At 50.7% G+C, this 23,496-nt stretch overlaps 1 protein-coding gene across 5 annotated transcripts in view; it reads right to left on the reverse strand.

Moving 5' to 3' along the window:
- The window catches only part of Insr (insulin receptor), a 132,957-nt gene that overhangs the window by 31,997 nt on the left and 77,464 nt on the right, over nt 1-23,496 (reverse strand). For all 5 annotated transcript variants that reach the window (XM_047530737.1, XM_047530736.1, XM_047530735.1 and 2 more), the window contains 7 exons: nt 15,371-15,692; nt 9,638-9,786; nt 8,276-8,420; nt 7,151-7,365; nt 5,749-5,875; nt 4,017-4,267; nt 2,314-2,481 (listed from right to left, as the gene is read on the reverse strand). In XM_047530737.1, the coding sequence (XP_047386693.1) occupies nt 2,314-2,481; nt 4,017-4,267; nt 5,749-5,875; nt 7,151-7,365; nt 8,276-8,420; nt 9,638-9,786; nt 15,371-15,692 (1,377 nt within the window). The remainder of the gene's footprint in view (nt 1-2,313; nt 2,482-4,016; nt 4,268-5,748; nt 5,876-7,150; nt 7,366-8,275; nt 8,421-9,637; nt 9,787-15,370; nt 15,693-23,496) is intronic.

Genomic DNA, 23,496 nt, shown 5'->3' on the forward strand with positions numbered 1-23,496 from the left:
CCTGCTATTGCCTGCTGAGCAAAGGAAACCCGTCCGCCTCCCCTGTGCTCTATCACTGGAAGCCCAAGAGTTTACCCAGCCTTGAAACCCTGCAAGGGACTCCTGACCCCCCGACGCGTGAACAGACACCGAACGCCAGGCGGGTGACGGTGAGGGGGCCGCACCACAGACATGAAAATCTAAAGGGTCCCTAGTCAGTTTCTGGAGAGGAAGGGACATTTGATGGGACCCAGGTGTGGTCCCAGGAGACTGGGTGCCTCGGGTTCTTCTGAGATCACGAAGGGAACACGTGAGCCAGAAGCGGGGTGGGCGCGGGGCGGGGCGGCCCGGGGAGCACCTCGGGATGCAGCGTGGAGTTCTGAGGCGGCTGGTGGCACTCAGGCACCCTCCGCGCCTCTGAGCTGTGCACCAAAAAGGGTTAAAATGGTAAATTCTATGTTAAGTCCACTTGACCACAATTTTTTTTTCGAGAACACACTAACAGGAAGCGACTACTGGTCATGGGAGCTCGTTAGTGTGTGTCTGGGTCTGTGTTTTAAACAGTCCCAAAGAAAGTCGAGTCACCGTTTTCACCATTTCACGTTTTCACCATTTCATGCCGAGAACAGAGGCAGCAGGTGTCCTCACAACGGAGGCCGCTCCTCACGAAGTCCATCTCCGGAGCTTCCTCGTCCTCCCCAGCTGCAACTGTCCCCCACCACACACAGACCCCACCCCTCCCAGCCCGACTCGGGCACCTCCCGAGAGCGGATCACGCAGGATGTGTCCTCACTGAGTTTACTTTTAATTGGAGAAATTCTTTGATAATACACCTAAAACGATGCTCAGACTGTCACGTGGTGATCACAGATTTAGATTCACAGAATAATAGTTGTTGCTCTTTAAAAGAAAAAAAAAAAAAAAAAGGAAAGCTTTGGCGTTGCCAGTGGATACTGGAAGACAGAGCGCAGGGCGAGGAGCTGAGCAGAGGGCCGGCTTGCTCCGAGTTATATAAAGCATCCAGGAGATAAATCAGTTTGCAGTCCTGGGCTCAGGCAGGAATGATGTCAGAGGCACACATATAGCACATGATCTGAGAGCTGGGACGGCTCCCAGGGATCAGCTGTCCCCCGCCCCTTCTCCCAGAAAGGAGGCAGACTGTCAGGGCCGGGTGTCTTGGCCAGCGCCCCGGGGCAGGGCAGGGGATGAGCCAAGAGCAGACGGTGGCCCCTCCTCCCCCACCGGCCCCTGCTCCTCCAAGGCCACGGGCGGAAAACACTGCAAGAAACCAACCGACCAAGCACTAACTAAAGGGGAAAAGGGTCCTTCCGTTTATTTGGTGTGGGGATTTAAAAAAAAAAAAAAAAGCCCATCCCGGGCTCTTTTTGGAAATGTGCATTCTTATGGAGCACGGCCCCCGTGGAAGGCCACCAGGACTTTCTCTTGTCCCTGCAACCCGGCAGCCAGGGTTCAAAACCCGAGGACTGGATTTTGAAGGTTCTCATCACAAAAATGGTAAACGTCTGAAATGACCCACATGCTAAGTACTCGAATTTGATCGGATACATGTGTCGGAAGTCACACTGTATCCTGTCGATACAGACAATCGCGACTATCATGCATTCACAAAAATCAGAACTAAACCCAGTTTTAGAACTTTTTAGCTAGTGTAGCTAGTTTGAGGCTTCCTATAGCTCTCCATTTTCCCTCAGATGGAGGACCTTGAAGTAAACAGGATTAAAGACTGAAAAAACAACTACCTGCCTTAGCAGAAGGCACAGGAGCAGAGAGAGCTGACTGCTCCTTGCCGACCCCAACCCTTTAAACCCCCGGCATCCTGGTGGCGCCCGAGTCCCTCTCTGGGTTGGCTTGAGACCTCGCAAGCCCGGCTGCTTCTGCCTTCGCAGAGAAGTCTCGAGCGGCTCCTGCTGCCACACAGGGTGGTGGTGGGGACAAGGGGAAGAGGAGAAGCCCCAGAGGAAGATGGTGTCCAGACATGACAGACACCAAGCACGGGGCAGAGAAAGGCGTCCTTGGGGACCGCAGTGGGGTGACTACGCAGAGTGCCGACACAGGCAAGGAGCAGCATCCTCTGGGAACCCTGTGCTACCTGGGGCTCACGTTGGACAGAACGTCACCATGTGGTCCACGGGCGTATCTGGTTTTGACAGTCTTCCGAGTGTGTAGTTGTGTAGTGTTTAAAGATGTGAATGTGCTTTTGTTTAAGAGAGAACATGTGTGTACGTGTGTGTGCGCACGCACCCCGGGAAGCAGGAGGAGGGTCCTGCATCCCCGTAAGTGGCTCGCAGCACAAGGGGCCGGCCCTGCGCTCACCTTTGAGACAGTAATCCAACTCGTAGAGCTCGCTGTCTTCCTCCTGCCTTTCCCAGTACACCAGGTAGTGTGTGATGTTGCCGTTGGGGTCCGAGGGGGGCTTCCACTTCAAAATGATCTGAGACGAGGAGTTAGAGACCGAGATGGGATCCAGGGGGACGGAAGGATCTGCGGGAGAGAGGAAGCGGGTCTGCGGTGAGGACAAGCAGGCTGCCGGGTGGAACCCAGGGGGCGGACACGCCCGAGTCACAGGACCCCGAGGATGTCGCCGCGGGATTATTTAACATCAGAGGAAAGTGCCAGCACGAGGAACCGTGGCCAGGCCGGGCGTGGGCCACCACATGACAGTCCACGTGTGGCCACGTTCACCCGTTCACGTCATGAGCATTGATGGAGCTCCAACGCATGCCCAGCTCCGGTCCAGGCACTGGGGAGATGCTGCTGGGGAAAGACAGGACCCCAGAGAGACCACCAGACTCATGCTTTCTGGTTAACATTGGCTCCAAACTGAACCTGGTCACTGGGTGAACTTGAAGCCATTGGATCAGGTCATTGAACTGTCATCTGACAGCCCCCAAAATGCACCAGCCTCAGTCTCCCTAAAGCATTCCCCTCAAAAATAGAGGTGTCCTCGGGAGCTGGGGAGGGGAGGGACACTCAAGGTAAAGGCCATAGAGTGGGCAGAGGAGCTGGAGGCTAAAGCGTCCAGAAACTAAGCTGGGGGCATCGCTGGGAGACACAGGATGCGAGTGGACCAGCCCAGGAAGCCAGGGTTGACTTCAAAGCTTGGACTGTACCCCACAGGGCAAGCTTGCACACTCTCTGTCCCACAGACACTGGGCCGGACAAGGCTATGTTACGGGAAGCCATCGCTGCATGGTGGGACACGAGCAGACTCCCTGGTCTCCCCTGGCTGGCCTCCAGCCGTCCCCTCCCCAGCTGGGACAACCATACGCGCCGGCAGACTCTGCCAAGCGTTCCCTGGAGAGGCAGAATCGTCACTATTTGAGAACGGCTGCCGTGGGAGAAGGACTTAGGTTTTGTGAAACTATAACTTGATTGCTGGGAAACATTCCAGTCAAAAATAATAATAATAATAAATGAAAGTGGGAAGAGGAAAGAAGAGGAGAAACACAACAACAATGGCAAAATGTGGAAGCCGAGGACAGACAGGCATTCTTTCCAGCTCTGTGAATGTTTGAAAAAATTCACAAGAGATTGAAAAAATACACAATCGCCCCCTTATCTGTGGATGATAGAGTCCCCACCCCCAGCGGAGGCTGGAAGCCAGGCAGGACTGAGCCCTGAGCACGCTCTGGTTTCCCTGTGCACACGGACCTAGGGTAAAACTAGTGTACACATTAGCCACAGTGGGAGATGGACGACCGTCACGGAACAATTATACCAGTGCTCTGTGATAAGTTACTTGAAAGTTATGAATGGTTTATTTCCGGAATATTCCATTGAATGTTTCCGGACCGTGGTTGACCTCACATGACAAAACCCTGGAAGGCATGAACCTCAGGGAACGAGGACACTAGGTTCCCCCCTAAGGAGGCTGTGGCTCCACACCGTCTCCTGAACGCATCGCCCTCAGCACCCGGCTCCTGGAGAAGCAGGGTCACAGCAACTGCTCCGTGTAGGACTTGGAGGTGTCCCTCTTCCCCACCTCATGACAACACCACGTTCACAAACACACATACTGGTGGCGTCCGTCTGCACGTAGATGATGTCGCTCTTGGCCCCGTAGGTCCGACGCTCATCAGAAAAGGTGACCAAGGTCTTGACGAAGATGGCGTACTGGGTCCAGGGCTTGAGACCCCGCATCAGCCACCCAGGGTGGTGCTGGGGCTTGGGGTCGTTGGATCTCTGAGGCGGGTCAATGTCCACCACGGTCCAGCTGTTGGAGCCACATGCATCCTGCCCGTCGAACTCGGTCACGTTCTGGTAAGGGCTTTCGAGACAAAGGAGAAAGAAGGCGGTCACCACCACACGGCCATTGGTGGATGTCCCGTGGAGGTAGGGACGTCCATCTCCCGGGGCTGCTGCTTTTTCGCCTCACTACCCTCTGCCACAAGGGGAAATGACATGGAGCATCCCGAGAGCAAGGAGCCGCCAGCCCTGACACCTCGGTGACACAAGGACAGCCCCTGACTCTTGGGGTCCCGCTCACAATTTTCAACCTTATGATGGTGCAAAGGTGGTATGTATTTACTCTGAATCTGAATTTTGATCCCCAAGGCCAGCGACATGCAGGGTGACACCCAATGATGCCGGGCAGCTCGCAAAAGCGAAGGGCAGAACCGCAGCAGCATTCGGGAGGTTGGCGTGGCTGCTGCTTTTTTGACTTACAGTGTTTTCCACTCAGGTTATCAGAATGTGATCCCATCAAGAGAGGAGGGACATCCATAAGAGCAGCAACTGGCCCATGAATTAGGGATGGCATTTCATAACAGACTGGCATGTGACACACCTTGAGAGGTGGGACTTTGATTCCTATTGCTCCTATGCTGCCTCTCTTACAAATCCCAGCCCAAGTCAGACACAGTGGCTCACACCTGCAATCCCAGCAGCTCAGGAGGCTGAGGCAGGAGAACTGCAAGATTGAGGCCAGCCTTGGCAACTTAGAGAGGCCCTAAGCAACTTAGTGAGAACCCTGTCTCTAAGTAAATAAATAAATAAATAAAATGAAGTACAATGAATAAACAGGGCTGGGGACGTGGCTCAGCAGTTCGTGGCTCAGCAGTTCAATCCCTGGTATCCAAAAAAAGTTGAATCAAATTTAAAAATCCCAGCCCAAACACACGCTCAAAATGCTAAGAATCACACACGAGACGTGGTTTAATGCATTCAGAATTTGTTTCTGAGGACGGGAGCTTTCTGGAGACGGATGGTGCTGACAGCTGTCCATCACGGTGGATGTACTTGATGCCACAGAACTGTACATTTAATAAGGGCAACAAGGGTAAATTTTATGTGCTGTTCATTTTGCCACAATAAAAAAGTCTTGGGAAAGAAATTTAAAACCTACTCTGCAGACTGCACCCCTGGGTTCCTCAAGATGCCTGACGTGTCAGTTAACGGCAAAACACAGGAGTGCCCTGGAGAACCGGCAGACCCACCGCCGCGCCTGCAGTCTCAGTACTCGAGAGGCTGAGGCAGGAGGATCGCTCGAAGCCAAGGGTTTGAGGCCAGCCCAAGACAACACAGCTAGATGGTCTCAAAAAAGGAAAAAGACACTCCAGACCAAAGGAGAACTTCCGGCCTCAATTTCAGGCTTTTGACAAAAGGGGGTGTTATTGACTTTGCCTGCCATCGACTGGTTAGATGGTTAAAAGGAACCTAAGGTATTTAATTCCGCAAGGAGGAAGAACACCCGGGGGAGGTCTAGCACCCACCTCCATCCCACCCATGACTCGAGAGCCTTCTACTTACGCCTCTTTGTAGAAGAGCATGAATCCTAAGAGGTCCCGGAAGTCAGGGGGCCAGTATGGCTCCCATTTCAGCAAGATCTTGTCGAAAGATGTCTTAATGAAAGAAAATTTAAGTAATTCATTTTCACCTAGAAAAGTTCAAAAAAAAAAAAAAAAAATCAAGCTACTGCTGTAGCGAGTAGTTTCCTGTCAAAGCTTGTGACCCCACACTTCCTGAAGGGCTGCCAGAAGGGAGATGTCAACGTGCTGTCCCTCAGCGGGTCTCGTCCCTGCAGGAGCAGAGCACGGCTCTTGCCGAGTGTGAACTGGGGGAGGCACTCGAAGCCAAGCGCAGGTTGTGCGACTTGGCACCTTTGTGCCAGCCAATTAGCTGACCAGATATTCAACTGAATAAGGGTGACAACTGAATAACCCCAGCCTGCATCCACCTGAGCAGGACAACCGGCCCACGGTTATCTAGACAAGGACTTTTCAAAAGTAACGTTCGCCCAGATACAAAGTCACCCTGCGCATGGGCTTGCAAACTGACATGGCAGAAGATGCGACTTCTCGTATAGACAGACAAGTGCCAAATGATTTTGACAGACTGTGGACCAATAAGCCTTGGAAAGACGCAGCTGAGTCATTCCCCGGGCCTGGGAGGCTAACTCCCTCCTGCCCTCCACCCCGACCTGACCCTCGCTGGACAGCATCCTGCCTAAGAGCTAATTCCCCAATGGGGACAGGGACACCCCCCAGCTGCAGCAACTACAGAGGCAGAACCCAGCGTGCGCTCCTGCCTGGCCTGGCTGCCCCGGTCAGCCTCCACCCACGGCTGAGCTGGGCAAGGTCTGCTCCTCCCAGTGCCATGCAAGACCTCTCTAGACACCCACTGCCTTAACTCTGCAGGGGCTGCACAGAGCCTCTCAGGGGGATGCCGCTCTCAGGCCCTCCCGGCCCTGTCCCTTCCCTCTCTCTGCTCACAGAGGGGAGACCCGCCCATCGCAAGAGGCCCGCCTGCCTGCTTCTCTTCCCTCTCCCCTTTTATTTCACGGGCATTGCGCTCACTACCCTTTCCATGCTCCCCACTCTGTCTCGATGTTGTTTCCCAGAGGACGCAGATGGACCCAGGCCTGTTATCCACTCTGGACCCTCAGCTTCAGCACGAAGTCCCACACTTCCATAAGGAGGTGCCACCCACCCATGCAGGCGGGAGGGTGGGCAGTCGCCTCTGCCGCACCTCCCAGCACCAGGCTCTGAACCCGGTAGGACAGGCACAGACGAGCGTGGTACCACACCTGCCTGTCGCACCCAGCTGTGGTTCATCAGGTCAGTGACGCCCCCTGCAGGCCAGCGAGGTGGCCACGGAAGGGCAGCTGCGTCCTCTGCCCCACAGGCTGCAGCCCCAGAGCAGCACAACTTACAAGATGCCTGGTCCCCGTTGGTCTTCAGGGCGATGTCATTCCTCTCCTGGCGTCCCTTGGTTCCGGAAACTTCTTCCATCTTGTGAATTTCCGACAAGCAGAGTTTGGGGTTATAGTGGAAGAAGAGTTTCCCCTGAGTGATGGTGAGGTTGTGCTTGCTCCAGTCCCAGAGCTGCCTGAGGTTCTGGTTGTCCAAGGCGTAGAAAGAGTAGTTCCTGCGGAAACAACACATCCCTGGTCGCCCAGCAGTCCTCCTGCTCAGCTCCACGGCGGCAGGGGGTGCCTGGAGTCCGCTCGCTCAGGGCTACAACCCAGCGCCGGCCACTTCCGAGGCACAGACTCGGTGGATACTGAATAAGCAGATCCGGGAAGCAGAGGTCGTTTTTTGTGGCCAGGAGGGTGTCTGAGCTCCGTCTTGGGGGGAGGGGAGGCAAGAGCATGGCGGACTGACCCTGGGTCTCGCAGGGAGGAGAGACTGAGAAAGAGGCGTCAGAGCCAAGAAAACCAAAGTGGCCGCCTGCTCCGCCGGCAGGTGACGGGACACAGCGGGAAGCAGCGGTGGGCCCAGGCCTGGTGTACTGCTGGCCAGACCGACAGCAAGAACGTGCACCTCCTCACAGGAAGCCGGGCCCTTCAAGGTTTATTCTCTATCGGCTCCGTGAGCCGGTTAGACCTGTGCTTTAGAACATCGGTGGACCGCCAGCAGGTGACGAGTGGGAGCAGGAGACCGTCTGGACCCACGCTGTGATTCAGAAGCCACCGCCTCTGTCACCTGGCTACTGAGCACCTGCAACGGGGCCATTCCAAACTGTCCTACAAATGGGGAGCTGCAGGTGTAAAATATCTTCTGGATTTCTTTCTTTTTTTTTTTTTTATTGATTCCATGTTGAAATAACATTTTGGATATAAGGGGCCAGGAAAATCAATCTCACCTGTTTCTTTTAAAGTTTTTAAAGTGCAGCTACTGGAACATTTAAAGTCCCGTATGTGACCTGTACTAAGTCTTGCTGGGCTCCAGCTCTGGAAAGCCCAGCTGGGAGGCACCGGAACGACCCACATGAAACACCCGCGCTCCAGCAAAAAGGCGTCAGTGATGGCCACACACACGGAAGCAGGCCCACATACCCGATCTCCAGCGTCTCTCCTCGAATCAAACGCAACTTCCGGAAGAAGGACAGGGACACCAGAGCGTAGGATCGGCGGATTTTCAGATACCCTGAAATTTCTTCAATGAGGCCAAGGTTGGCCTCCAGCTCAGCAGCCAGGTTGTCTAGGGGGCGGAGATAGCACCGTGAGATCTACAGAAGGCCTTCCGTCTCCCCCGGGGGAGTTCACTCCCGCTGCGAGGGGTTCAGACAAACCACCCTCTTCCTCCCTAAGTGGCCAAGCATGCCCCAGCCTCCATCCTCTGGGAATATCACCCCAGACATCCGCCTGGCTTCGGCCACCACCTTCTCAAAGCTCCTTCCCTAGACCAGAAACTTCTTCAAACAGCAACCTCCTTTCTTCTCTATTTCAGAGGCTAGCAAAGGACAGTCCATTCAGCCTGCTTTACAGATAGAGTCTTATGGGAACAGAGCTGTGCCCACTGGCTGACCTGTATGGATGACTGTTTCCATACCCAAATCGCAGGGCTGAGTTAGGACCGAGACTATGCAGCCCACACCGCTAAATACAGCCAGCCCGGGGCATCTGTGGGCTCCAAACCTGTGGACTCAACCTACTGAAGATCAGAAGAATTGGGGGGGAATTCGTGCACACTGAACGTGTGGGGATGTTGTTCATGTCACCACTCCCTGGATAACACGGCCCATCAACTATGTGCATGGCACGTACATCAAATAGGGATGACCAGTCATCTGGAGAGGATCCGAAGCCTACAGGAGGCTGCACCTAAGTTCTGTGCAAACAAGGAGCTTGAGCATCTGTGGATGTGAGGATTGATGGGAGTCCTGGAACTAATGCCTTGGATACTGAGGGACCCTCTTCACTACGTGGCCCTTTACAGAAGAAAGATGCTGGCTTCTGCTGCTTTCCCTACCTGTGGTGCTGGCCTTCATGGCATGGCCCAAGGCTGAGCTTGTTCTGCGCACCAACCTGCTTATTTTTAAAGCCAGCCAGGCCAGGCATTTGCCTTGTTTGCTGTGATTAATTCGATCAATGTTTTCTGGCTACAGTAATGCACAAGGGAATACCTTTTCACCAGAGAGCATGTCTGGAAATATGGTCTACCATAAGGCATGTGACTTATTTGTTAAAAAGGCGGATTCCTGACACCCTAACTCTCAACTTGGAAAACGAGAATTCCAGAGTAGATGGGGCCAGGCACTGAGCTGCCCATTTCGAGTTCTGAGGCAAACTCCTGGCATGATTCTGCTAGTGGCAGCCCCTGAAGGATGCTCCCACATGACCTCAGAGCAAGCTGTTTCCACCGCTCACAGGGAACACGCGCCCGGCTGGCTGCCGCGCCCCACCCAGAGCACTCACTGCCCCCTCGAATGTTGATGATCAGGCTCCCGTTGACTACGGTGCAGCCGCGCAGCTCCTGGGCCGACGTCACGGAGTCGATGGTCTTCTCGCCTTCTAGAAGGTGACAGACCTTGGGACAGGGGCCCAGGCATGGGGTGCACATCAAGCTGAGGTTGGAGCAGAGAGAAAGAGAGGGGTCAGGGCACACAGGGTCCCCCCACCTGGCACAGCAGGCCACAGGCTCCACAGGGACCCAGTGACCCAAGCCGTTACCCTAGCAGGGTCCCTGACCTCGGCCCAGGAACACTGGAGGCCAGATGGGGTGCCCGGCGACTCTGGGCTCTGCTCAACCCGCAATGTCCCCAGACATTGTCCAATGTCCCCTGGGTGGGAGGGCAACAAATCATCCCCAGGTAAAACCCACCGCCAGAAGTGAGACTGAGGTCACCTCCCCTTAGCGGCAGACTCTAGAGCGTGACCCAGAAGCTAGAGGACACGCTTGTATCCCAAAACAACAAGACTCACACTTCACCCCAAAGTGGCAGCACAATTTCTGCCACACCCCAGGGTGATGGATCGGCTCGGCGTCCCACGGAGGCAGGGCCGCGTCTCAGCCTGTGGGTGATACCGGAGCCGCGGACGCAAGGCACACGGGGGTGACGGAAATTAGGGAATGACCTGAAGAGGGGCCCGTGCCATTTGACCAAGTGGTAGGACTGAGGTCACCGCTCCAAGGACACAGGACGCTCGCTGTCCTTGTGGGGCAGGCTGTGACCACTTTGTGTCTGAGAGAAGGTGACAGACAGCCCTTGGCATTGCCTGCCTGCAGCATGACACCCTCAAATGTATGATCCCAGGCGTCCTTTGGGAGTCCACCTGCCCTTGCTCAGGATCTCTGAGGTCAGGGCTAGACTGCCAAATTCATGCGCGACCCAAGCAGGGTGCAGGACGCAGGCCAGGCTGAGCACAGCTTCCGCCATCCTGGGAGCTCAGAGGCAAGTATACAATCCAAGTCAGCCCAGGGAGGGCTTCACTAGAACTTCCTAGAAGGAGAAATTATCTGCTTCTGGAGTATCTGAGAGGATATCCCATCTTGCTGGCACAGGGCAAAGAGTGAGGGAGAAAGGAGAAGCTACCTGGGTTGAAAAGAAAAGAAAAGAAAGAAAAATGGAGAGCAAAATAAAAGAGATAGAAGATGGAAAGAGATGGATTGTGTACATGAGTTGAGCTCCTGGATGCAGCTGTGCCTGAAGCAGTTCCCTAAACTTTTTGGCTATGGGCACCAATAAATTCCTTTAATCTTGCTTAAGTCAGTTTGAGTTTGGGTTCTGTCACACAAAACCACCAGATTTCCAACTGTTAGAGTCTCAAAGTCTGTTTCCTTATGGGTAAAACAGACAATGATGACCCCTAACAACATAGAAAACAAAAACCGGCATTTATGCTCTGATGATCACTTATTCGTGTATCTTTGTTCTACTATTATTTCCACATCTCTGTGGACGCAGCACTTCAGACCGATTTATTTTTTTTACTAAAGAATACAATCCTCCCCCATATCCACAGGTCTCACATCTGTGGATTCAACCAACCAAAGACAAAAAATATTCAGAAAAAAAAATGCACCTGTATGGAATACATACAGGCTTTTTTACTTGTTATAATCAGTAAAGAGTAAGCGACCTATTATATGTGTGTGAATTTCCCTACATCTAGAAAAATCCAAAATATTTGTGTTGCCAGCATTCTGGATAAGGGCCGCTCCGTCTTGTACCAGACCATTTTATACAAGGGACCTGAGCAGCCACAGACGTGGGTCTCTAGAGGGTCCTGGGATCAATCCTCCAGGGGTTCTGAGGGGTGACTACATGTGTGGTCTTTGTCCAGGTTCCCAGCACAGGGCTTCTGGAACTCTCGGGATTTTCTGAACAACAAGAAATGCTGTCAGGAGCTGGAAGGTGGAGGTGACTTGTGGCAGGCCCCAAGATACCTTCAGGATGGGAACCCATCACTGGACGGACCACCCACGTGAGCAGAGGGTTGGAACGTCCAGTTGCCAGACCTCCAGGGAGAGCGGAGGGGCTGAGCATGCAGTTCAGGCACGTGGCCAATGCCTCCCTCCATCAGGCCTACATAATGAGACCCCAGCAGATTATAGACCGAAGCAGAGTGGAGTTCCCTGGCTGATGGCCCGTCATATGGATGTGCCAGAAGGTGACAGGCTCTGAGTTCACGGGCAAAAGCTGGGTTGCCCTGCCTCGGCCTCTCTCAGACCTCAGCCTCTGTGTCCTTTGTGGTGAAACTGCAGCCGAGGGTTTATGTCAGTTCTGAGTACTTCTAATGAATCACCAAACCCAAAGCATTTACAGCCAGTTGTCAGCGGCGTGGGTGTTCTGGGGACCCCCAGGGTATACAGTTGGTGTCTGAAGTAATGGCGGTCTTGTTGGGGATGGAGGCTTGAACCCATGGAGTCTGGTGCTGACCACAGGTAGTCGGTGACAGAGTTGTGTGCAGTAGCCCCAGGTGGTCAGAACAGCTGGGCAGCACACAGAGCAGCAACCACATGTGTGGGTTCTTTCATCGTCTCCACACCTATGCGACAGGCAGGGCTTTGAGCCTGGGGTTGGCAAACCACGGCCAGGGGCCAGATCCAGCTGGCCACCTGTTTTTGCAAATACCTTTCTATTGGACACAGCCACACCCCTCGGTTACACAGCGCCTGGCCTGCTCTTGCCCTGTGGAGTCTGAGCTGAGTCACGGCAATGGAGAACACATGGCCCTCAGAGCTGAAAGTAAAGTATCGACTACCTGGCTCTTCGCCAGCCCCTGCTCCCTGCTGTGGGGTCTCAGGAGTGAATAAAGCAGAGCACAGCTTTCCTGGTGGGGAACAGCGAGTGGCCATGAGTTCTTTGCTGTTCTTGTGGTCTTTTCCACCAGGAAGGGCTGATATCCACCTGTGGAATCGTGGCTTGGCCGCGTGACTCTCTGTGGCCAGAGAAATATTAGCAATTGATGCAGGTAGAGGCTCAAAGAGCTCTTGGAGTTTGGGGCCTGTTTTTCTTGGCTACTGGGGTGAAAGACCTCATGGAGAGAGGCCCCAGGTGACTGAGAGAAGTGGTCCTAAACCATCCAGCCATCCCCAAGCCAGCCCTGGCCAGATTGAGCTGCAGTCAAGCAACAAAACCACGGAATGCATGAGTCAGGGCTGCTTTACACCCCTAGGCACCGTGATGACTGGTTACACAGCAAGAGCTGACTGATGTCACAAACCTCATGACCCAGTGGGGGACAACAGAGATATCAGCTGGTGAAAAATGCTGTAAGAGTTAAAACGATGGGCCAGAAGCGGGCAGAAGGCCCATGTAGACAGGGAAGCAGTCTCCAGGCAGGTGACTTCTAAGTGACAACCTGCAGGACAGACAGAAGTCGGCCAGCCAGGGTGGGGGGATGCAGCATTCTAGGAGAGAGAGCAGCCAACGCCCAGGCGAGGCGGGAAGAAGGCGCGAGGCTGGAGGGAAGGCCCAGGGCTACGGGAAGGCCAGGCCGCAGGGTTGGAGCCAGATGCGAACCTGTGGGGTTGGAGGCGGCACACTGGAGGCTGTGTAGGACCCTGGGCAGCTGCCGGAGTGTTGGGCATGATCAGATGGCCGGCGTTTTAGAGCTCCCAGTGAGGGCTGGGGTGGCGCAACTCATAGGTGTGAAGCCCTGGGACCTGTTCCCAGCACCTCAAAGAAGAAAAAAGGTTACTCTGGCCCAGACAGTGATGACAGAAGCAGGGCAGTCAGCACAGAATGTGAAAGGTGCTGGGTGCTGCAGGACGGAGCCGCGACCGTCCGGGAGGGCGCTGATGAGCAGGGGCGAGAAAACGGGAGGATTTGGCATATCTCCCCCTTCCCAACAGACACCCCACACGCTCGCCAAGTTTCTGGGTCCCCTCCTCTCAGGAAAGCATACCCTACTGATTCACCGGGTGCTTTGGGGTGACCACAGATGGGATGCATTTTGATCAATTGATGTCACTTCCCAGAACTCTGCTCCAAAAATACTAAGAACCACGTCCCAGATAAGCCACCCAGAATGGAAAAAAAAAAACACACATATCTGGCCCTCTTCGATATCAAACCACATTAGAAAACACAGCAGTACTAAAAAGCCTTCCATGAAATAAGAGCTTCAGAAATAAAAATATCGTTAAAAAAATGTTTTAACTATAAAGAAAAATGACGCTGCATTGTTATCGGAAGCCATCACTGGGCCCCAGCTGTCAGGGAGGTGCTGGTCATTTCTTAGAGGGGTGGCTTGGGCTTGCTTTGTGTGGGTGGGGCTGGGATGGAGCCCAGGGCCTCCCACCTGCTAGGCCAGCTCTAACCCCTGAGCCACACCCCTGTGCTCCTCGGGGTTACATTCTAGGTTTTAACACACCGTCGGTGAAAGCATGAAAAGAAGCTGCTGCATTTCTCAGGCCTTCCATCTAGTGAGGGGGAAATGCCTTTTATTTAAGTCAAGGTCTTTTAAACAAACATCTCCCCATAAGCCATCAATGCCCTCTCTTTATTTCATATGGGGAAAAAAAAAAAAAAGGAGAAATGAATCCAAAGGAATATGTTCATTTTCCCAACCTTACTGTTAAACTGACCAGGAAAAAAAAAAATTTGTTCCATCCAAGCAAGCAAAGGTGATACAGAGGCCTATTTTCGGTCAGCAAGACCACTTGAGGTTTTTTTTTTTTTTTTTTTTTTTTTGTACATCAAAAATGAATAACACAAAACACATTGTACTTTCAGGTTTCATAAACACTAAGGAAGGTTCATAAGGACTGAAATAAAGATTGTTTTCCTTCCTGCCCTCTCCACTCAGGGAAATAAAATTTCCCACCAGAACACTCTCGCTTGGCTAATTCTCAAGTCTGAAGAGGAAGATTTTTTACGTAAGCAGGTCAGCCCAAGGCCACCCGACGTGCGTCTGTTTCTGATTTGTTTTTGTGTTTTTTTGCGGTGGAGATTTTTTGGGTATTTTTTGTTTTTTGTTTTTTTACCCCTCAATACAAAAACCAGGAAACAGATTTTAAAACGTGGTTATGGCCCCAGACACTAAAATATCTCACCTTAGAAACGAAGGATACAGACCCAGAACCCATGGCATGTGTAGAAAATCTGGCTCATGATCCAAGAGAAAGCCCTGCTGTTTCCACCCAACTGGGAGGAAATGGTTTGTGCTCTCCTTCCAAGAACGCAAAGGCCGGGAATGCCGCAGAAGGCGGTCTCTTCCTCCCCGGGGCATTATTTTGGGTGGATGCCACACTCTGTCTAGCTCCACACGGGGAAGACGTGGAAAACCTCAGTTATATCCTTGGCATAACAAGGAAGCAACCACATCAGTGAGGACCCCGTGGAGGATCCCAGGGGAAATGAAGGACACCTGCCTTGATGTCCCCTCTAACTAAAGAATGGAGTGTAAGACACTGGAGATACGAATCGCCCAGTTCTTTAGAGAAAATGCTTGTTCACTCCTGCGCCAGGGCCCAGGACCAAAACACGGGGCAAAATGTCACCTAAGAGATCCAAGCGTGTCCCCGGGCAGAGCACTCCACAGCCGCAACCTCGCTCATGGCCAGGGACCTTTGCTTTGCATGCAGCATTAACAGGCAAACTGTCATCACCACACTTAGCCATGTTAAGGGCGTTAAGCATGATCGACAGCCCCACGCTCCTCCCCTCTTGGCCCTCCTCCTCCCCTACCCCGAGGACTCACTTGCTGGAATTCATGGTGTACCCGGAAGGACATTCGGGGATACATTTGTTGTTGTGAATGACGTACTGGTGGCAGCCCTGCCTCCGTGAGTTCTTGCATCTGTTGTGCAGGTCCTGGCAGAAGCTGAAGTTCACACAGCGCCAGTCTTGGAAGTGGTAGTAGGGGGGCGGGCAGGTCTCCACGCACCGGCCGTCCAGGTAGAAGTTGCGGCAGGCAACGCACTTGGTGGGGTCGTCGGGCTCGGAGCAGTTGCCCAAGCACTCGCTGTGACAGCAGAGCCCTTCGGCGGTGCAGCCGTGCGACTTACAGATGGTCGGGCAAACTGGAGGGAAGAAAGCACAGCTGGTCACCGGCTTTGCTCACTTTCTGTCTGCACAGGCAGCGGTTCCGGACCGGGGAGTGGAAGCCAAGCAAAATAATAACAAAAACAGCCACAGCTCCACACACCCGCCTGCCAGGCACCTCCACCGACTCCCTGAAGCTCCAGAACCAAGGAGAGACTGGAATATCCAACAACCACGTGGGGCGGGGGTTCAGAGAGACCCTAACTTAAAAACATCTGCCAATTTCCAGGGTCCATTTCAGGTCACCCACAGGAAGCCACTGAACACAGAGGTGGCAAGAGCTACACGGTAGCATCCCATTAAATACTATTTCCAATCGTAGATACAATCTGTATCTATTAAAGATACAAAGTAGTAAATAATCTCAAAGGCACAAATAACGGAAAAATGCAGTACTAACTAGGAAGTGGTGAAGTTTGAGGACTTACAATTTGATGGTAGGTTTATACCATCTAACCTTTAATAGTGCCCGGGTTTAACAAAAGTCTTGTAAATTTCCTGAGAATTCCACCGTTGGCTCTAGAGAGTCAGATTCACCCCAAGTGGGAAGTGGACACAGTGTTATCTCCATGTTTTCCCACTTCACAAATGGGGACACTGATGGCACAGGGTTCAGTGGACCTCCCTCCCCCACAAAAAAATAAAAACTAAAAACCAGTTTCTTCCACAAACATTTGCTTATGCTGATGTAGATGCCGCAGCCCCTGTTGGGGGAAAGGTGGCCACAGCCCCTGCCTGTGAGACCACAGGGTCTTCGGGAGGTGGCATATTAGTTACTTAAACACAGGAATGTGTGAACAGGTGGAACAGGTACGTGGCTGAGGGTCGGGAGAGGCACTTGGAGGATGGAAGGGAGACTGGTGATCCAGGAGGAAGGAGGCCCTGCAAGTGAGGAGCGAGCCTTGTGCAGACTTGGCAGGAGGAGCCTTCTTGCTGGAAGCCACTGAACCAAGGCTGGCCTCCCCCGCTGGTACACCTGCCCTTCCTCCCAGGGCCCCACCACTCAAGGCTTCCTGGTTACCTCTGCTTGTCGGCCCTTGGTATCCATCCTGTGCACCCGCTTCCCAGGCTCCTGACAGCTTCCCAGAGGCCAGACAGCCCTGGGCCACACGCCTGGCCTGTTCTCAAAGGTACTTCCTTCCACCGCACCGCCTAAAAAAGGCTTGGAAGCCAGGGACTGCTATCCATCCAAAATCAGGCTCTGTCATTGTCACGGTGAACTTTCCCGCCAGCCAGAAGAGAAACAGCCCTGGAAGCTACCTCCACACAGGAGCAGCAGCGTCCAGCTGAAGTTCTGGGGATGATGGCAACGCTCTTTATCTGTGCTGACCAGCACAGCAGCTGCTTCGCCTCTGTGCTATGAACAGGGCGACAGCACACTTTCTTGTTAGATTGTGCTGAAATACACACAGCATAAATGTGGCACCTTGGCCATTTTTAAGCACGTAGTCAGGGGGCATTAAGGACCTGGCTGTGCAATGGGGACTTTCGCATCTGCCCAAACTGAAACTCTGTCCCTATTGAACTCCCCAGCCCCTGCCCAGCCCCTGCCCAGCCCCCATAGCTCTGTCTCTGTGAATCTGACGACTCTGGGGACCTCCTGTGAGTGGACTCCTTTGTCCTTTCATGGACATCTGGCTGATTTCACAGAGCAAAATGCCCCCAGGTTCATCTGTGGTGCAGCAGGCACCGGACCCTCCTTTCAGTGGTTGAAAGACATCCCACTGTGAGGACAGCCGAGTCCCTTTATCCAGTCATCCATGGGCGGTCACTTAGTTCTACCTTTTGGCTTCTGTGAGTGTTGCTGCCCTGAACACGGGTGCACAAAGATTCCTCACATCCCTGCCTTCAATTCTTTCAGACAATGTACCCGGAAGAGGAATTTCGGAATCGAATGCTAATTCTAGTAATCTCTCGATGAGCAGCCATACTGTTTTCCACAGTGACAGGACCACTTTGCACTCCAGTTAACAGTGCACAAAAGTTCCCATTTCTCTAGAGGGACTAACTTCTAACTGTATTTCTAACTGTATTAATTCTCTTTTCCAATTTCAATTTTAATTGCCACAGTGACTTCCTGCCTCCTGCATGGAAGATTGCCGCCTTAGAGAATAAAAATGAACGCCTTGCCAAGGCCTCCATGCTCCCCGGGGTCCAGTCCCACTGAGCCCTCCCAGCCCAGGGCAGCCTACACAGGTAGGCTTGGTCCTGCCTCAGAGCCTTTCATCTGCTATTCTAGCTAGCTGGAGCACTCTGCCCTTTGTCCCTTCATGACCAGCTCCTTCTCAGCCTTCAGGTCCCAACTTATGACAAAGATCCTCCCAAAGGAAATTGCCTCTACTTCTCAAACCATGCTCCAACTCATTATCTTATTAAAATCTCCATACAGCGTTTATCACTCTTGAAAACTTATCTTGCATTTTTTTAACTTGTTTGTCTAGAGAGGAGTCCTAGGGCCTGGGGTTACTGCACCCACTCCTAAAATAGGTACGGCAGGAGTTCAGGAGTCATCTGCCCAATCGGTGGAGGGGGCAAAGGAAGGACTTTGGGGAAGACTCCAATTCTTAGTGGCTCAAGAATTCATCCAAGAATGCCCAGTAGGAGACCCACACCAACCCCCTCACCAAGTCCTGGGTGTAGCTATCTAAGGGCATATTCTGCCTCTTTAGATGAATCCCAAAAGATTTCAACACCTCCAATAAGAGCAGGTCTTGGGGGAGAGGACCCACGAGTGTTTCCGAAGCGCTTTTAGGGTCACACAACACCTGAGTCAGGTAAGTAGCATTATCTCCTTTTCACAGAGGCAAGAAGACAGGCCCAGCAGAGAAGCAGCAGGATCAACAATGGAATCTCCATCTTTGGCTCTGCACCTGACACTCTTGGGTGGGAAGAATGACCAGGGACTGCGGTCACCTCCAGGATCCACAAACAGAGGAGCCACAGGCATGCGATGCACTCAGCTTTAGAGATCAGGCACCTTGCCACCTAACAGGCACACCATGAAGATTTCCTTGGTACACCAATGGCAGTCTTGATTTTCTTGTTCCCAAAATAGGATGGCAACAAGCATCTCCTACGTTCTGTTGGGACTATTGCAAGAACTCAATGGGATGATATGAGAAAAGCACCAGAATTCCAAGAACACCTGCAAATACCTAAATCAACAGGTGTTCATGTCCCTGTGGGAAATGATGTGGCATTTGCTTAGAACCTGCATACAGGCTACTGTGCACCTGAAATCACCTCTGGATGAATTACAATACCCGCACCACTTAGATGCTAGGTAAACGGTTTTGCTGTACTGTTCAGGGAAATACCGACAAGAAAAATGTTTGTCCGTGTTCAGGACAGGTGCGTTTTTTTCCTGGCTTGTTTTGACCCACAGTTGGTGGAACAGGGGGAATGTGGGACGTGAGGCTGTGGGAGGCCAACTGCATCATTGTCATTGTCATTATCAGTGTCATCATTAGTACTGATCTGTCGGGGGATCTGAGGGCTGAGACTCAATTGGAGGAAGCAATACATAAGGCAGACAATGATCCAGGGGTCACAAACACCGGCTCTGGCAGAACACACGAGAGCAGGAAAGAGCCATTTCCTGGGCTGGGGCCCTATCCAAGGGCCGGCCGGCCCTTTCATTCATAAGAATCATCATCAAAGCCCTAATAAAATGACTTCCCAAACACACAAGCCTTCCAGCCTGGACAATGCAAAGGAAGAGCATCCAACACTTGCCAACAAAGCCAGCAGCTGCGCCAAACATCTCCATCGCAGGCTGTGCACAAGGTGATTCTGCTTATAGGACATCCTGGAAAGGGCAAGACCACAGTGCCAATGGAGGCCACCGAGTGACCACCTCGGCTGGACCCAGGAGGGCACAGGAGGATTTTGGGGTGGGGGCCGTTCCGCATCTTAATGGTGCTGATCATCACCTATGTATCAGGAGGGGAGGAGGGGGAAGGTTGATGAGTGTCACTAAAATACAGTGGAAGGGGCGGAGGAGGTGGGCCCTGGCTCAGTGCAGAGCCCTGGCCCAGCGTGGGAGGAGGGCCCGGCTCCACCCCCGGTTCCAAGGAGCCCAGGCAAAGAAGAAAGCAAGGAGGGAGGAAAGAGGGAGGATCAAGAAGTTCCAGGGCTGTTGCACAGTAAGGCGAATACAGATAACGACAATGCGCCGCACATGTCGAAATGCTGGAAGGAAGGATTTTGAAAGTTTTCGCCATAAAGAAGTGACAAATGTTTGAGGAGATGGATACGGTTCTTCCATTTGTTTTTCTTGCAGAGCTGGGGATGAGCCAAGGGCGGCATCCATGCCAGGCAAGTGCTCTACCTCTGAACCACACCCTCAGCCCAGGGAGAGAAATATGTTCACCCGGATTTAAACACTACCCAACATACACAGGCATCAAAAGATTTCGTGGTATGACATTAATGCGCATAATTTTTATGCTTTTATGTATCCGTTAAAAATAAAATTTTTAAAAATTCACAGAACTTTAAACTAAGGTGGATGAATTTTACCCCATGTAAACTATACTTTCAAATGAGTTAAAAGGGAAAGGATATATGATTCATACATCCTTTTAGAAGGGGCACAAGAAGAAATCCATCCAATTTGATTTTTATTTTTTACTATGTACACTACATCTGTGTGTACACTACATCTTTTTTTTTTTTTTTTTTTTTTTGGAGATAGGGTCTTGCTATGTTGCCCAGGCTAGACTTGAACTTGTGATCCTCCTACCTCAGCCTCCCTAGGCCTATAAAAATATATTTTGAGAAGCCTCTCGGAGGCAAACAAGGAAATGTTATTGATCAGTGATGTGATTCTATTCCAAATATTCCAGCACCAACTGCATAAGAATAGTTGAGAAATCATAAACACCTTATGCAAAGTGTCTTTTTAAAATCATTTTTACCTCATTCTCCTACACGTGAAGAATCAGTATTCCCAGTGCCATTTATTAAAAAGACTGTCTTTTCTCCAATGTATGTTTGGCACCTTTGTTGCAGAGTAGATGACTGTAGATGTGTGGGTTTGTCTCTATCTTTGCTTCCATACCATTGGTCTATGTATCTGCTTTTATGCCACAACCAGTTTTTGTTACTTTATCTCTGTCGTATAATTTGAAGTCAGATATTGTGATGCCTTCCAGCATTACTTTTTTTGACTTAAAGTTGCTTTGGCTATTCTGGGTCTTTTTTTCTTCCAAATGAATTTTAGGACTTTTTTCTAGTTCTGTGGAGAACATCACTGGCATTTTGATGGAAACTGCATTAAATCTGTTTGTTGCTCTTGGTCATACTGCCATTTTAACATTATTAGTTCTGTCCATCCATGAACATGGGAGGTCTTTCCATGTTCTTGTGTTTTCTTTGATTTCTTTCTTCAATGTTCTCATTGTACAGGTCTTCCACTTTCTTGGTTAGATTTATTCCTAGATATCTTAAAATGTTTTTGAGTGATTGATTTTTGTATATTGACTCTATAACCAGCTACTTTACTGAATCTGTTTATGGCCTCTAGATGTCTTCTGGTGTTTGGGGATTTTCTATGTATAGGATCATATCATCTGAAGACAGTGATAATTTGACTTTGTCCTTTTTAAAATTTCTTTCATTCCCTTCTCTTGCCTAGATAGTTCTCAACCTGCACAAAAGCCAACTCAAAATGGATCAAAGACCTAGGATTCAGACCAGAAACTATGCAACTCCTAGAAGAGATGTAGGTGAATACTCCAGCATATAAGTACAGGCAATGGCTTTCTCAATATGACCCCTGAAGTTCAGGAAATAATGCCAAGAGTTAATACATGGAATGGCATCAAATGAAAAGCCTCTGCACAGCAAAGGAAATGGTTGAGAATGTGAAGAGACAGCCTACAGAATGGGAGAGACTCTTTGCTAGCTACTCTTCTGATGAAGGACTAATATCCAGAGCATATAAAGAACACAGAAAACTTAACACCAAAACCCCAACAATCCAATTAATAAAAGGGCAAATGAACTAAACAGAAGGAATATGAATGATCAACAAATACATGAAAAAATGGTCAATCTCATTAGCCATTAGGAAAATGCAAATCAAAACTACCTGAGATTTCATCTCACTCCAAAACACAAACAACAATAAATGCAAGGGGAGGATGTGGAGAAAAAGGACACTTTTACACTGTTGGTGGGATTATGAATTAGTGCAAACACAATGGAAATCAGTAAGGAGGCTTCTCAAGAGACTAAGCATGGAGCCACCGTGGAGCTACACCACTCCTTGGTATTTATCCTTAAGAATTAGTCATCGAACTACAGTGCTATATTCATACCCATGTTTATAGCAGCACAATTCACAATAGCCAACTGTGGAACCATCCTAGGTGTCTGGCAATGATAGATAAAGAAAACATGGTGTATATACACAATAGAATTTTATTCATCCATGAAGAATGAAGTTGTGCCATTTGCAGAAAAACAGATAGAACATTATGTGAAGTGAAATAAGCCAAACTCAGAAAGTCAAGGGTCGTACAATTTCTCTCATATGTAGAAACTAGAGAGGAACAAGGAAAAGAAAATGGAGGTCAGGTGATCTCATGAAAATTGAAGGGAGATCAGTTAAGCAGAAGAAAGAGACCAGGGGGAGAAGGAGGCGGGGAAGGGGAAGCACGGGGGAATGATGTTGGCAAAATTACACTGTTATATTCTGTGCATGTGTGAGTAGGTAACAATGAATTCCACCACTGTGTACAACCATCATTCACAGATAAAAATATGGAAAGTCATTTTTGCTTTATTACAAAATCACAGGAGCACAGAGGTAGCTCCATTTGAATAAATGCTTTGTTCTTTTATGGACTCTTCAATAAATTGTTGGCAATTCGTTTTTCTTTTTTCAGATGCCCCCATGTGATAGATATTGTCATAGATATTTGTGGAAAACAGGAAACCTGTTCTGGTATTGCATAAGCATCCAACATGAGTGACACAGAACTGGCACCCCTGACCTCAACTAATCCAGACCAGCAATGCTCCCACATCTCCCAGCACTTTCTTCCCTGGGAAGGAAGTTTTGGAGGATTTTTGCTTTTCTTTTTTTTTGGGGGGGGGGGGTTCCTTTGGGGCGGGGAGAAGACAGAGAGGGAGAAAATAGAAATCATCAGAGTGGGAGAAAACAAGGGTTAAATTTGCACAGTTTTCTTTCAGGTAAAATGCAGGTCGTGTGTCCTGCTGAGCTGTAAGGTGTATTTCTTCTGAAGGATTCCAGTCACAGATGTTTCAAATAGCACTGCCAATAAAAGGGGCCTCCAGATATGGGCAGAGGACTTGTGTGATCTTCTTTCCAAAGAATAATAATCCAATTTAAGAACATTCTATAAAATAACTAGCCCATGCTCTTCAACAGTATCACAGTCATGAAAGACACACACACACACACACACACACACACACACACACACACACGCAATTCTATAGACTAAAAGATTAAAGAGAAGTAGCAACTAAATGCAAAATGTGACCCCCCCCCCGCTGAAACTCACGGGGGGGGGGGGGGGGGGGCTTACATTATCAGTGAAGGACAACATCAGGACCACTGATGAGATTTACATAAGTCTGGATTAAAATGTATGGGCGTTAATTTCCTGATTTTTATTATTGTATTGCCATTGTGTAAGGGAGTCTTCTTGTTTTGGGGAAAACTCACTAAACAATTAAGGAAGGAGCATAATTGCAAAGGATTCTCCAATGGTTCATGAAAAAATGCATACAAGGTGCACGCATACATAA

The sequence above is a fragment of the Sciurus carolinensis genome, chromosome 17 (assembly GCF_902686445.1).
Source record: "Sciurus carolinensis chromosome 17, mSciCar1.2, whole genome shotgun sequence".
NCBI classification, from domain to species: domain Eukaryota; kingdom Metazoa; phylum Chordata; class Mammalia; order Rodentia; family Sciuridae; genus Sciurus; species Sciurus carolinensis.